Genomic DNA, 15,346 nt, shown 5'->3' with positions numbered 1-15,346 from the left:
ATTTTTTGCTTAAAATTGGTCTATTGGGTTGTGATGGGCGGGGAAGCCAGCTGTGGCAAGGATTTTTTCTTCGAACAACGGTTTCCGAGATATAGCCTCGGGCAATTCCTGGATGTCGCGCTGCAGCCCTATGCTTGGCGGCCTATAACTCAAAAACTATTGGTTTTCTACGATAAAAACTTGATATGGTTCAACTCACAATCAACCAACAAACATTTTAGCTATTTAGCTAAAATGTTTGTCATTTTAACAAACATTAGCTAACAAACATTAGCTATCAAACAAACATTTTTAACAAGTGGTAAACGGTGCAGGGTACACATGGATAAGGTCTATAATTTTTACTGAGGTCATTTTCAGGTCAGGTCAAAGAAGACGTCACAGGAGCAAAAAGGAAGTCAAAATTGCGGCACTACATATATATGAAGTTTTTCTCGAATAACTTTCAAGGTATCCCAGCTAGCAACAAACTAATATCACCATCGTGATCCTCTCGTCGATCCGCAACAAAACGTATGTATGTTGACCTCGAAAGGTCGAAAGGTCAAAAGTTGACCTAGGTCACGTGACCTAAGGTCAACTTTTGACCTTTCGACCTTTCGAGGTCAACATACATTTGTTTCGATGCGGATCGACGAGAGGATCACGATGGTGCTATTAGTTTGTTCCTAGCTAGGATACCTCGAAAGTTATTCGAGAAAAACTTCATATATTAAGTGCCGCAATTTTGACTTTCTTTTTGCTCCTGTGACGTCATCTTTGACCTGACCTGAAAATGACCTCAGTAAAAATTATAGACCTTATCCGTGTGTACCTTGCACCGTTTACCGCTTGTCGCTACCTTGCTTTATTCTCGAGATCTCGCTGTCGCTCCCGCTCGTCACGTGACCTAAGGTCAACTTTTGGCCTTTCGACCTTTCAAGGTCAACATACATATATTTCGATTAGGATCGACGAGAGGATCACGATGGTGCTATTAGTTTGTTCCTATCTGGGATACCTTGAAAGTTATTCTAGAAAAACTTCATATATATGTAGTGCCGCAATGTTGACTTCCTTTTTGCTCCTGTGACGTCATCTTTGACCTGACCTGAAAATGACCTCAGTAAAAATTATAGACCTTATCCATTTATACCCTGCACCGTTTACCGCTTGTCGCTATCTTGCTTTATTCTCGAGATCTCGCTGTCGCTCCCGCTCGTAATAATGGACAGGTCATAAAAATGGCTGACCTGAGGTCAACGCAGGGCGATATCCACTTTTTTATTTTCGCATATGAATGACAATTGATAAGGCTTTAATCGTCATCAGACAAAATTGCAACTTTCAGTGGGGAAAATATCAAGGTCACTCTTCGAAAAATAGGTCAAAAGGTCACGTGATCAAAATTTTCAAAAATTGAAAATACGAGATAGCCAAAATGTTTGTTGGCTGATTGTGAGTTGAACCATATAAAGTTTTTATCGTAGAAAACCAATAGTTTCTGAGTTATAGGCCGCCAAACATAGGGCTGCAGCGCGACCTGCTGGAATTGCCCGAGGCTATATCTCGGAAACCGTTGTTCGAAGAAAAAATCCTTGCCACAGCTGGCTTCCCCGCCCATCACAACCCTTTACACCAGTTTTCAACGAAAAATAAAACATGAGGATGCAAATTTAATCTTTTATCTGTCGATTTGTCGTGGAACGCCCCGAGAGCCAAAGCGGCTCGAATCCGGGCTGTCTCTGCCGGGAGTCCAACGCTCTTCCAACTGAGCTACAGAACGGATATTTAAGTTACGAATAAATCAAGCATGTGAGGATCAAAATAAAAAAGGCCGATGATAACGGGGAAGTGTGGAATTACACAATCACGTTTCGCCTCAGTTACGGACTTCGGTGTCCCGGCAAGCACTGTCGATTGGCCACAATGACTTTATTGGGCTCAGATCAGTGAACGACAGCAACTAAACCAGATCCTAAGAAGTCGATATCATTTCACGTTTAATTTTGAATGAGGACTCAGTGTTGCCTAGTCTCGCAGCTTATTTATGATTATCGTATCGTTTTCCACCCGGCGTGTATCGCGCTGTCTTCATCAGCGGCGCCGTGGTGCCGCTGTAGACAGGGCGCCGTGGCGGCCCGACCTCGACCGTCCACCGCCTGGGAGCGACGCCAGCTGTCCCTCCTCTCGCTCACTTCGCCAGCTCCGGAGCCGACAGCGGCGGTCACTCGCGCGCACCGCTTTACAAAACGAGCGAAACTTGGCACCGGCCTAATGGTGATAAAATGGCCGCCGTTAGGAGAGCGGCCGATTCACGATGCCGCCAAACGGATGTGATTTAACTAAGGCTGGTGCAGCTGACTTCTACATTGTAGATACTAAAATTGACTTCTTCAAAATGAAGTGACGATTTTCTCAATTCACTTAAGTTCAGAAATACTAAAACAAAAAGCTTCCGCCATCCATGATGTTCAAAGAAGAAAAGCGAAATATAATGTTAAGAACAGTACGTGATAGGCATTTTTGGGAAAATTGCTTAGGCAAAAAATGAACTATGAGTTAAACAGTATTCTTGGATACCTCACACGCTCTTATCAACCACAAAGAGGTATGATTTTATATTTGCTTGCCTCCGAAACATGCCTATCCATAAACTGTTTAACCCTAGAACGCCTAGGGGGGGTTGTATCAACCCCCCCCCCCCTGAGGTTTTTTCGAAGTGTACGCTAAACGGCTTGTCGTAGCGGGCTGAAATTTTCAATACCCTCTGGGGCAACCTTTGCGCATCTTTTGCCGAAAAAAAAAATTGATCGGGTCATGTCAGGTCACGGAGTTATGACGTCATAAGAGGTACAGCCTCCGGCCGACAGTTACCAAACGTGTGCGCCGAATCCCTAGGTTTTCTGCCGGTGATACCCACATTGTTTGATGGATCATGATGAAACTTCCCATGCATGTTGGGGCAAGCATTGGCTATCGTGTGGTGCAAGAAAATTGACCGGGTCAGGTCAGGTCACGGAGCTATGACGTCACAAGAGGAACAGCGTCCGGTACTATTTTTGAAAAGCGCCCGAACCACTATTTTGCTAATTCTTGTCACCTCAATGGGAATATGCAGCAATATTAGCTTCTATAGGGAGCAAATGGACCTCCCAAATCCAAAAATACAATCAGATTTCAAAAATTTAAATTTTGATTTTTCGAATTTCTGCCGCCGACCGTGACCTTGCCGACTTCCGGCGCTCCCAACGCGCCATTTTTAGAGCTAGGGAAACGAAATACATACCGAACGATAGAGAATTGATCAAGGAACACGATAGTGAAGGTTTCAAGTCGATATCTCCCACCGTTTTGCCGCAATCGCCGCGGAAAGTTGAAAAGTTTGATTTTTTCGGAAAATTTGACCTTTGACCGGTCATAAGTAGGTCAAATGTTGACCTAGGACCAAAAAATATACCACCAATCGCGAGATCTCGTTGAGAGCAATCCGTTGGTTTTTTCCGCTAAGCTCTACGACCTTCCGTTTTGAAACGCCAGGGGGGGTCGTAACAACCCCCCCCCCCCCTGGTCGTTCGTGTTATGAGAAATTGCCTGGTCGTGCGAGGGTTAAGAAACTTTGGCGAAACAATAGGCCTGAATTCTAAAACCACCCATAAATGTTTGCATCTAGTTTCTTATTTTTTTTATATCGCTTTTTTTTAAACACATAGAACAGATACGAACATAACGATAGTATGGATATGGCACTTGAGGGTTACGATACGATCTGGGCGCGGCGGTCTCGTGTGGGACCGGCGTCTGGTCCCATACGACCGGCGCCGCACATCCCACACGCCTGTCCCTGTAACTAGCCTCGTTACCACGCAGAAACATTAAGCAGGGGAAACAAAACTCGACCATTTCACGTCCCCGACGCGATCGTTGCGCATGATTCTTGCGAGAGGATTTTAATCATTTTTGAGGTTGCCTCCCAAAGAGTATTAAATTCCTCAACTCTGCCGTTGATTTTATAAACACATTCTTGCACGTTTTGATATTGTCGTAAATGAGTCAGGTATGAACGCATCGTAAGCTTGCTCTCGTTCCTACTTTGTTTCCAGATAAACCATTTGGCCAGGAGCAAGAACAGATTAAAGTCTTGGGCTTTATCTTTACATGAGCCAAACATTATTTTTCGAGGTAATAGTTCAACATTCCGATATGATATGTTACCGCGCTTGAACACCATCCATATTTTGTTCCAGAAGACTTCAACTGAAACAATAGGCCTGAATTCTAAAACCACCCATAAATGTTTGCATCTAGTTTCTTATGCCGCAACAGCCGGTTATGTATAAACGTTTGGTATATGGTTATCAGAAGCCTTTCCTTTTGTAATCTCATTCAATAATGTTCCGCTCGTAATTCTTAGCGACTAAACCAATGTCATCGCTCCTAGTCCCTTAGAATTGCTTCGCAAGTTTAGAATCAAGTAAAGAATCTTCCTTTATACTTTTGACTCTCTTTCGATTGCCGTTTACCACGTTTCGCTACGTTACCCAGGAGCCGAGTTAGACGGGGGGCGTGAAAACGCCCCCCCCCCCCAGCACTCGGCGGAAAGTTCAGGCCACCAGCACGGCGCGGATGACTATCTCAGGCCCATTCAAAATAAGTCACAACTTTTCCAGACTTTTTGATACGCACTTGTACGAAAAAAAGAATATGCACCAAAGCTGCGAGCAAATGAGCGCTAGGCAGTATTTTTTCTTGCACAAAGCACTACAGAATAGTCTCTGAAACTAATCGTGTCAAACATAACCTACCGTTGAGAAGATAATGGCTAAAGGAATAAGCTCACCAGTACACCCTGTGGCAGCTGCTACACGAACTACCGTCGACCAATCGTCACCACATGGCGGTGGTACGACAGTGACCTGTCCTGCACATTATGGTAATTACAAAACAGCCGGTGGAATTTTGCTTACCCGCTAGTAAAACAAAGCACTAGCCACGAGATAAATCTATACCGTAACAGATGCACGACAACCGCTGTATCTCTAACATGCGACAGCTCAACGACGATCGTTGAACAACCACGATGTGATTGTTGTACGACAATCCCATTCCCTATAGGTCGTTTTGAGATCTCCGGCTGTAGTGACGCTTTTGCAACAGTGGCTTGACCAACGCTGGCCGTCGCACGATAGCCTTTGCCTGTTGTGGTATAATTGCGCAGCAGTTATTTGACCTTCAAGTTTCAACAAGCGATCGTTGCACTACGGTGACTAGATTTCTACCACGTGACAACCGTATGATTGACGCACTATTCAGTGACGATAAATGCAGTGAACGTTCACTGGCGGACGGCTGTCCGACAATAGTCGAATCCCCACCATAGGACCGTCCGCGCGGCGGGAGACTGGCTATTGATATTGATCCGCCTGACGTCAGAAGAAGACAGAGAATAACACCAGCTCGTGGCACGTGATGCGTCCATCTGATTTGTCACGAGTAGGTATAATATTAGCCGCGGCCACAAGAGACTGGCGCTGCGCGGTCGCGTGCATGGGCAATAACAAGGTAAAATAGGTTGCTGAGACATAATACGAACAAAAAATAGTTCCACAGTCACTACCATTTTAGCAGATTCTTACTTCTTCGCACCAAGAGGAAGGCGTAAAGCAAAGCAACATTTCTGTGTGGAGTCTCCAATGATAACTTACATAAGCGCAACTCACAAGCCATAAATCCAAAAACTCACAATGACTGGCTATACCATACGGTGTGAACACGCGTATCTTCATTTCTTCGGAACTCGTGTCGAAACTTCCTCGTTACTAGGGAGCTCCGTCCCTTGACGCGCATGTAACACCTGGAGGCGGCCCACGAGCGTAATCGCTCTGTCCACAGTGTGGTCGACTACAAGTCGCGGTGCGCCGCAGCGGTCTCCCAGTCGCCCTGCCCGGGTCGCGCGATGCAGACCTCCGTGCTCCTATTGCCGCTGGTGCCACTGCTGGCCGCCGCCGGCCCGCTGCCGCCGCCGGCCGGCGCCCCCGACACCCTGCGGCTGGTGCACGTGCTGTACCGACACGGCGCGCGCAGTCCCGTCATTGACTACCCGACCGACCCGAACCCGGACCCGTGGCCGATCGGACTGGGCCAGCTCACCAACGAGGGCAAGCAGAACCAGCTCGAGCTGGGCCGCTTCCTTCGCAGCCGCTATGACGGCTTTCTGCCGGAGCTGTACCACATGAACTACACCCGCGTGGAGGCCACGGACGTGGACCGGTGTCTGATGTCGGCGCAGGCCAACCTGGCCGGCCTGTTCCCGCCGCGGGGAGAGGACGTCTGGGACGCCGAGATCGCCTGGCAGCCGATCCCCGTGCACACCGTGCCGGTCGATGACGACCTCAAGCTGAAGACCTACAAGGTCTCGTGCCCGGTGTACCTGCAGGAGCGGGACCGGGTGTTCGCCTCTGACGAGATGGCGGCGATCGACGCCGACAACAGCGCGCTGTACGCCTACCTGACCGAGTACAGCGGGTTGGACGTCAGCAGCGTGGACGCCGCCGGAGACCTGTACGACACGCTGTGGATCGACGACGGCCACAACCGGACGGTGCCCGAGTGGGCGCACGCCGTGCCGCCGGGCTGCGCGGCGCCGGCCTTCCCGGACCTGCTGCGGCCGCTGCGGGACCTGCAATTCGCCCTGTACGGCGTCACGCCGCTCCTGCGCCGGCTCGGCGGCGGGCCCCTGCTCAAGGACATGCTGGAGCACATGCAGGACAGCGTGGACGGCCGCCTGGAGCCGCCCAGCAGGAAGCTGTTCGCCTACTCGGGCCACGACAACAACGTGGCCTGTCTGCTCACCACACTCGGGGTAGGCTGTTCAAAGCTCACTGAATTCGGCGTTCACCACATTTTTAAAGGCCGACCGCTCACCAGTCGCCAGAATCTCATTTCTTGTTTCTTACTCTCATTTCTCATTCCTCGCACCTCTCATCATGGTTACATAATGTGCCTTATGTTCGTCAGGTTTTATCTTAAACGGTGATTTTCCTTAACTGAGTTTTATAAATCTTTTATCATTCTTCACTGGATATGTAGTATTTACAACACGGGGGTAAAGCAGTTTCTTCTGCACCTCCAACGATTTTGCTTTAATTGGTTGTTTTCAGCCTTACCCAATGGGCTGCTCCAAACGTTATCACAGTCCGCCTCCGTCCGCCAGCTCCCCCCACCCTGAGCCGCTGGTTCCGATTGCCACTGACATCCCCTCTACCTCCGCACCATCAGCTCTACAACGGCCTGGCGCCGCCGCTGGCCTGCGCCGTGCTGGTGGAGCTGCACGAGGAGCCCGAGGTCGGTCCCACCGTGCAGCTGTTCTACCGGAACGACACCACCGCCGAGCCGTACCCGCTGCAGCTGCCCGGCTGCCAGCTCAGCTGCCCGTGGGACACCTTCGTCCAGCTCACCGCAGACGTGGTGCCCGGCGACGTGCGCGCCGAGTGTGGCCTGTAGGACGGGCCGAGTGTGGTCTTAAGGACGGGCCGAGTGTGGCCTGTAGGACGGGCCGAGTGTGGTCTAAAGGACGGACCGAGTGTGGTCTGTAGGACGGGCCGAGTGTGGTCTGTAGGACGGGCCGAGTGTGGCCTGGAGGACGGGCCGAGTGTGGTCTGTAGGACGGGCCGAGTGTGGTCTAAAGGACGGACCGAGTGTGGTCTGTAGGACGGGCCGAGTGTGGTCTGTAGGACGGGCCGAGTGTGGTCTGTAGGACGGGCCGACCGAGTGTGGTCTGTGGGACGGGCCGACCGAGTGTGGTCTGTGGGACGGGCCGACCGAGTGTGGTCTGGAGGACGGACCGAGTGTGGTCTGTGGGACGGGCCGACCGAGTGTGGTCTGGAGGACGGACCGAGTGTGGTCTGTGGGACGAGCCGAGTGTGGTTTGTAGGACGGACCGAGTGTGGTCTGGAGGACGGGCCGATTGTGGTATGTAGGACGGGCTGAGTGTGGTCTGTATATTGCACAGAACGGGCCGAGTGGTCTGCGGTGTGTGCTGAATGTGGCTTGTATTGTGCGCGGCGAGTGTGGTCGTTTAGCACGTGGACCACACTGGCGGACAGGGTCACAGGCAGTGTGGTCTGACTGGACGGATCGAGACAGGGTGACCTCTAAAATGGCGAGATAAGCCTTGAAGGCAGGCAAGAAGGAGAAGGGAGTCAGGTCTGCAAGCAATTAATTGTTTTTTGGGATACCAATCACCATTGACTATTGTCCCCAATTCAGCATTAATTACCTACGATTTTTCATTTTTCATATTTCAGCTTCATCCTATTTATATTTTTTCCTCATATTTTCCTTACTTCGTAAACCATAACCATCGACGAAAAATGTGCAAAAAAGGGATGTGTATCCCCTCTCCTTTGCAACAAAAAGGGCATGATCCAAGCCAAATAAAAGAAAATAAGCTGTGATCATTTTGCGCGAGAAAAGTAGGTTGAAGTGAAGTAACTTACCGATCAGTCGATGTCCTTTCATTCGCAGGGAAAAATAAAATGAAATAAAGACAGCGACAAGAGGATAAAGGGAAAATATTCAAATGGATTGTCAGAAATTCCTACTTACATTTAATTCGAATCACGAAAACATCCCCAGTAAATTTTATTCGAAACTCGAAATATATCACTTTTAACATGAGGTTTTGAGCTGAGATAGCAGTGTTGTGTGCCTGTGGTGCCAAACATTGTATTATTTTGTTTGTGAGGATAAGCGCAGCATTTTTATCGCGCGCGAATTCTCGTGATCGAAAAACCGAGAATGAGTGATTTGGAGGAAAAAAAGAGAGGCTCGAAGGAGATTAAGGACTTTAAATCATATTTTAATTTTAAGCAGTTTCGAAGCTTGAGTTGAGGCTAGCACAAATCAAGAGCTTTTACATCCCAGCGATCACACTAGACAAAGATATTCCATTTCACGTTCTGAACAATTCCCCTGTAGAGAAATGTTTCCCTTGTAGAGGAATGCAGCCACGTCATCGTCAGCCAATTAGCATACTGCTTACAGCCAACGCAGCATGGGTAGGTTTGAACTGCGCAATATGATTGGTCAACGCGTAAAAAGCTTCCATGCCAATCACTAAACAGTATTTTATATAGAGAATAGTTCTTCCTTTATTAGAATATAGAAAAAAATCCTTTCTATAAAAAGTTTTATTTTAGTTTCTGATCATTTTGAGCAAGAAAATCATAAATCCATTGTAAAAACTAATTTCAGGGAAGTGAACTATTTACCCTTTTAACTGAACTATTTACCTTTTTTCAGCACCCTTTTAGGTGCTGCTGCTGATGGGGACTATTTCCATCAGTGAATGAATGATGAAATGCATAAGGAATGGCATAGTATGAAAAAAGATAATTGACTAACTTATCAAAGGAACCCTTAAATATGTTGGAATCGCATCGAAAACACCTCGAACCATCACTTCCGGATAGGAATCGTTCACATGGAGACCTGATAACTCAATATGTGGACAATGAGGGCACCATCACAAGCCAAAAGAACTACGCATTTCCCGGGGATCACGTGTCGCGAGGGTGTCTGTGTAACAAAGTCAACAATAGAACGGCACAAAGGAGCACGCCACATCATTAGTGATGAACCGGACAGGCTATGGGCATTATTTGATTATGCGCACGTCACGTCTGTACAGAATTATGCCTACTGAGGAGCCTATAATTGTCGTGTAAAGATGACAATAATGAATCAATAGACAGAGTGATAAGCACTTTGGTGGAATGTGAAGCTAAATACAGGAAAAAAAAACGAAAACACACTAAGTGACCTGTAGGAAATACAGCCATTTAACAGGCATCATGATAGACAATGAGCAAAAACCCCAGTGTGATGCGATAAGTAAACCCGGCAGTTGCTGGGGTATTTCGCCACCCACCGTTTGCTGGGGGGGGGGGGGGGCGTTTAACGCCCCCAGCCGATAACTCGAGAACCAATAGGCGCAGCGAAACGCACGAGGCGGCAAACGAAAGAACGCGACGAGACGCTTCAGATGAGTACTTTAAAGTTGAATTTTGAGGTCACAGGTCGGGTCAAGGTCAGGTCAAACACCCAAAATCGGGCTTTCAGTAGCATGGACTTCAGGACTTCGCAATGGGCGCCTCTCGTCATAAACTCTGTCAAAACGGTACACAATCCATCATATAAGGCCTACAAGAGTGTCAGCTCCATGTAGGGGTCAGTCAAGCATAGGTCAGGGTCAAGGTCAGGTCAACCGGGTAGGCACATATCCCCGAAAATCAAAACTGATATTCGCAGCCTGTGACACATGTTTTATGGGTAATTTAGAGCGTAGAACACGATGGTGACATTCAAGGCCTGTACACATTCAGCTGCTGTGCTGTTGTCAGCCGAAATAGGCTCCGCCCACCGCTTCTGGCTGACGGAACTGTATACATTCGGCTGACGAACTTTTGTCAGCGGTGGCTGACGGTCTACAAATGTGACGCGTGTAAACAAATATTTCGTCTACAATCCAAAACCTTCAGCGCCTTGCCTTCAGTATGAGGAAGTCCTCTGAATGGAAAACTGAAAGAAAAGTAAAGATTTAAAAACTAGTGTGTCAATATGGACTTGCATGAATACTGTTATGGATTTTTATTTAGTTGTCTGTTACTGTCGAAAAGTAGCAGTGCTTTAGCTGGGTTTCGCTTGATTGCGTCGCATTTCGTATGAAATGCGTCAGTTTGTGTTCGGCGTGGTCTTTTCGGTTTTTGGTCTTCCGCAGGATTATTGTTGTACGTTGTTCGATGGAAGATGGTCGCACATGGCAAAATAGACTCTTGCTGAGGATTAGGAGTTTATTTGGAACAATTTTGGTGCCATCGACCCGGGACCAGGAACCTTTTGATTTATTGTTGTGATTAGACTGGAGTGGTTCCATTTCCGATAATGAGTGCAGAGCTACTAAGGAAGACAGTTGGTGACATACCAGGGAAATAAGCTAAAATTAGAGTGCTCTATTTATTGCTCCTGCCCCATGTTGAAGAGATACCCCTAAAAGCGTGATCTTTTATCGGCCCTTACGCAGCAAGGCAGTACTTCTCAGGCCGGTGGATGGTATCAATAGAAAGAGAATGCGTCAAAGATTAACATGAATTAATTAAAATAACATTAAAATGTTAATTAAGCGTGGAAATTAGTCCCAAACTTAAGCTAATTATTGCTCCTACCTCGGCGACGGCGCTCCCCGCAGTCAGCGGAGAAGCTAAAATAAAAGCCACCATCCTCCTCCGTAAGTCAATTTTAGAGCGGCCAAGTGGGCCGATGCGGGGCCACCAAACTGAGGTGAGACGTGGCTAGCAATTGCGAACTGCCATAGAAATCAATATCTTAAGACGTACAATATGGAATGATTACTCTGAAGCAGGAGTGAAAGCATGAGTAGCTAGCAAGAAACGAAATGCATAGATTGGTTGAATTATGTACAATAGGCACAGCTCAGATGAAGCCATTTCTTTGATGTTGACATTTGACATAACCCTTCCTCTCCTCACCTACGACCTAAGTACGTTGGCAGTTACCGGCATAGTTTTTTTTTAGCACGAGTGTAATTCGCCATCGGACCGCAATGCATGTTGCTAGGCTGCTGCAATTACAACGAACATACGAATACTGCCTTCATTTGTAGACGCTTGTTTTTAGGCGGTCTTTGACGTACAAGGGGGCATACCTGTCGACAACTTGAGTTTCTCCGAATTTCAAAAACTCCCAGAATTCCAATTCCTTATGCACTGTTGTAGGTACAGCTATGTTCACAAGTTTTCGTTTCCTCCTGCTCTAAAAAGGATGATATTTGTCGATTTCGTGCGTCGCTGATAGAAGGGTGCGTTTAATAATTAGGCCCAACGCTTTCTGCATCCGCGAGTACCTTGAAAAGGGAACAACAGTTTCCATTTATTACACTATGGGACAAGTGACAAAATGGCCACCGCAACACGCATGAAACGGAGCTCATATTCCTAAAAATGTCTACAATCACTTCTTTTCTGAAACTATTAGCAAATACCATCTCAAGTTAGGTGGTTGACAGACAGTCAATGGAGATCTGGGGAGACTGAGTGATGCCAATTCACCACTTAACTGATAATGAGGGCCGAGGGAAGAGAAACATGCAACATGCACAACTGACAACTTGACAAGTGACAAAACACTACCACTATTGCGCAGTGCACAACAAATTACAGCAGCCAGCCCAAAAATGCTTTTGGTGGCTAATTGCAAAACAAGTCACTAATAAATGTCTTAGTTGCAGCTGAACACTGCACAATGATCACACTGTTCACACATTGAGTGAGATGCCACAGGTGGTTTGAATCACACTTTGGTACAACTGCAAATCTGAAGTGTTGTCATGAGGTTCATGCCTCCATGATCACAGCACTTTGGTTGTGGTTGGCATAACACTTGTAGTCTGCAGAGTTCCACATGAACTGCAGACACCTCATCTGGTGGTCTTCATGTTGCTCATTTTCTTCAGGAGGCAAATGTCGACCACCCAGCGGAAGCATGGTCCTGCAGAAAAGAAAGGTAATGCATAAGGTACAAACATTGTCTGCTGAAACAGCCCCTTCTGTTTGCTGTTATTAAACTTTTAACATAACATAACAACATGTATTCCATGTATATTACATTTGTTGAAGTAAAATACTGCCCGCTATTTCAAAACCAGAAAATGAAATTATATTGTGGCATAATTCACATGCTCAGCTATCAGTATAATTAATTTAAAATTTGGCATATTCTATATAACACATTCATAGAATGTTCTACTTCACGTCACAAGGACTCACAATCTTTCTGTTGGGTGTTTGATTGACGCATTAACTAGGTTTGTCTTAGGTTTTATTATTGCAAAAAATTCATATTGCATTATTGTATCAAAATACTGCCAGCAATAACAAAACAAGAACATGAAATGTCAATGAGCAAGCCGCCATTCCTAAAAATGGATTAGGTACTTTGAAAAGAATTTTAGTTTCTTTTAAGGAAAAGGAGAAATGATTATCAGGTTATTATCAAAAACCACTCAACCAGCAAGTGGCTGGGTGGTTTCACAGCAAACATCAAGCCAAAACATATGCTTACATTTATCTAACAATTGAGCCATTTGACTACACAAGGATATGTGAGAAAAATAAGAATTCAATTATCCAATGTTGACTTCCTTGCAAAGTTTACGCCTTATTTTATGAAAATGTGTCACTAGAATATGATACTTATCATCGAATATTATTTAATTTACGATTTATTTCGATCGGAACGCACATGGGGTCCCGCGCCATTTTCGTCGACGATAAATATGATCGTGTTTCATGAAGAGATAAGGGGTTTCAATGGTCTTTCAAAGCAATAATTTGATGCAAAAATTTGTAGGAAATAATATAAAGCTGGTTCAAATGGCCATCAACCATTTAAAACACCGAAAATACTCACAACTCCGTCCCGACGACCACGCAGCACCGCACGCCACACTACTGGCACAATGCCAAAACTGCTGTCACAGCAGAAATGTTTTTTTTTTCTCGATTGCAATTGTGGAATTATTTATTAAACAGAAGATTATCTTTCCGAAAAACCGACTGATTTCATACACAGATGCATGGAAAATAAAAAAATCCCGGTAAGTTTATTTGTATCGTTTTGTCGATTTTGACATGCTCCTAGTTTGCAGCCATATTTCGATATGTTCTACAGGGAGTTCAGAATTATTTCAGGACCAATCTTTTCCTCATTCATTTTCCCGTCGATCATGAAATTTTCAGAGCGGAACAATTAGTTTCCAGGCGGTCCGAGCGGTTTTCGTGAGAAGGGTGCAAAAATCGGCGTCATTTTTAGAGCCTCGACACCAGCTCAACACAGGACCCTATGGGAGACGGTGAAGTAGCGGGAGCAATAAATAGAGCGCTCTAATTTTAGCTTATTTCCCTGGTGTGTCACCGACTGAAGAGGGCGGCAGCGCGAGGATGGGTAAGTCGCTGCCGCCGTAAGCTGGAAGAGCTTTTAGAGTGCAAGGACTTGAACATTGAAGCCGTTCAGGCTGCAAAGGCTGACTGTGAGAAAAGACTGAATATTTTAGATAAAGTCCAGTCAGAAGTTGAACTGAGTTTTCCCTCTGAGGCAGAGATGATGTCTGACATTGAGAGCGCTGCTGTACTAAGAGAGGGAATTTCTGAAGTGCTTTGCAAAGCCAATGCTGCCCTGAATGTAAAGGCACCAAGCTCTGTGGGCTCATCAGGTCACCTGCAGCTCCCTAAATTAGAATTGCCCAAGTTTGATGGAAATGTTCTCCAGTGGCAGTCTTTTTGGGAATCTTTCGAAGCTGCAGTGCATTGCTCTGACTTGCCTGATGTGTCTAAGTTTGCCTATCTCAGGTCATTCCTGATTGGTGAGGCCAAAGAGAGTGTTGCTGGTCTGCCACTGACTGGGACCAACTACAAAAGTGCCTGTGAGTTGCTGAAGGCGCGTTTTGGAAGGACGGAGATGGTGATTTTCTCCCACATTCAAGAACTCCTCTCTGTTCCAGATGCCTCGTCCTCTGAAGTCCAATCCCTCCGAGAGCTGCAAGATCGCCTCCTTGTCCACATCCGAAGCCTGGCATCGTTGGACGTCGACGGTGACAGGTATGGCATTATTCTTGTTCCTATGATCCTTTCCAAGCTGACCCCTGACATTCGTCTTGAGTGGGCCCGTGAGGGCTCAGGCAGGGAAGCAGACCTGGACTGGCTGCTGAGCTTCTTGTCGAAGGAGATCAGCCGCAGGGAGCGATCCTCCGCATTCAGCAAGCTCCAGGTGGCTTCAGCTCAACAGACAACTGCATCTGGTGAAAGTCGAACAAAGGCCACAAGCGGTCCTCAGCATAGGAGGAAGAGGGAACAGCGAGAGAGGATGCCAGCAGCTGCAGCTCTGCAGACAGGTGCAAGGCCTGTATGTGCTTTCTGTGGACAGGCCCATCACCCTGAGGTATGTGTGAAGCTGCAGCCCCTGACAGTACCAGACCGCAGAGACATGATCAGGCAGGCAGGACTTTGCTTCCGCTGCCTGCGTGCGGGTCACGTCGCCCGTAGATGTAGTACAGTGTGTGCTGAGTGTGGTGGGCGACATAATGTGGTGTGCTGCTTCAGGATTCATGGAGGGGGTGTGCAGCGTGAGCATGATGGTGCTGCAGGTGGCAGCGACAGTATGCTCCGCAGCGGTGACTCTAACCCAGTGCAGCGCCCATCACTGGCTTGTCAGAGTGGTGGACATGAGAGGAGCTGTACTGTGCTGCCTACTGCCCAAGTAACTGTGCTAGGTCAGGATGGAAGGCGTGTCC

General features: G+C 47.0%; 2 protein-coding genes across 2 annotated transcripts in view; one reads left to right on the top strand and one right to left on the bottom strand.

Moving 5' to 3' along the window:
- Window positions 1–15,346, bottom strand: part of LOC122381919 (alpha-1A adrenergic receptor-like) — a 102,008-nt gene that overhangs the window by 10,754 nt on the left and 75,908 nt on the right. The window lies entirely within an intron of this gene.
- LOC122381942 (lysosomal acid phosphatase-like) lies at window positions 5,876–8,431 on the top strand. Its single transcript, XM_043366728.1, has 2 exons — window positions 5,876–6,841; window positions 7,258–8,431. Exons 1-2 carry the CDS (start codon window positions 5,936–5,938, stop codon window positions 7,480–7,482), a joined length of 1,131 nt encoding a protein of 376 aa, XP_043222663.1. The 5' UTR covers window positions 5,876–5,935; the 3' UTR covers window positions 7,483–8,431.

The sequence above is a fragment of the Amphibalanus amphitrite genome, unplaced genomic scaffold (assembly GCF_019059575.1).
Source record: "Amphibalanus amphitrite isolate SeventyFive unplaced genomic scaffold, NRLGWU_Aamphi_draft 000130F_arrow, whole genome shotgun sequence".
In the NCBI taxonomy this organism is placed as follows: Eukaryota; Metazoa; Arthropoda; class Thecostraca; order Balanomorpha; family Balanidae; genus Amphibalanus; species Amphibalanus amphitrite.
This window is presented reverse-complemented; position numbering and strand designations above follow the sequence as displayed.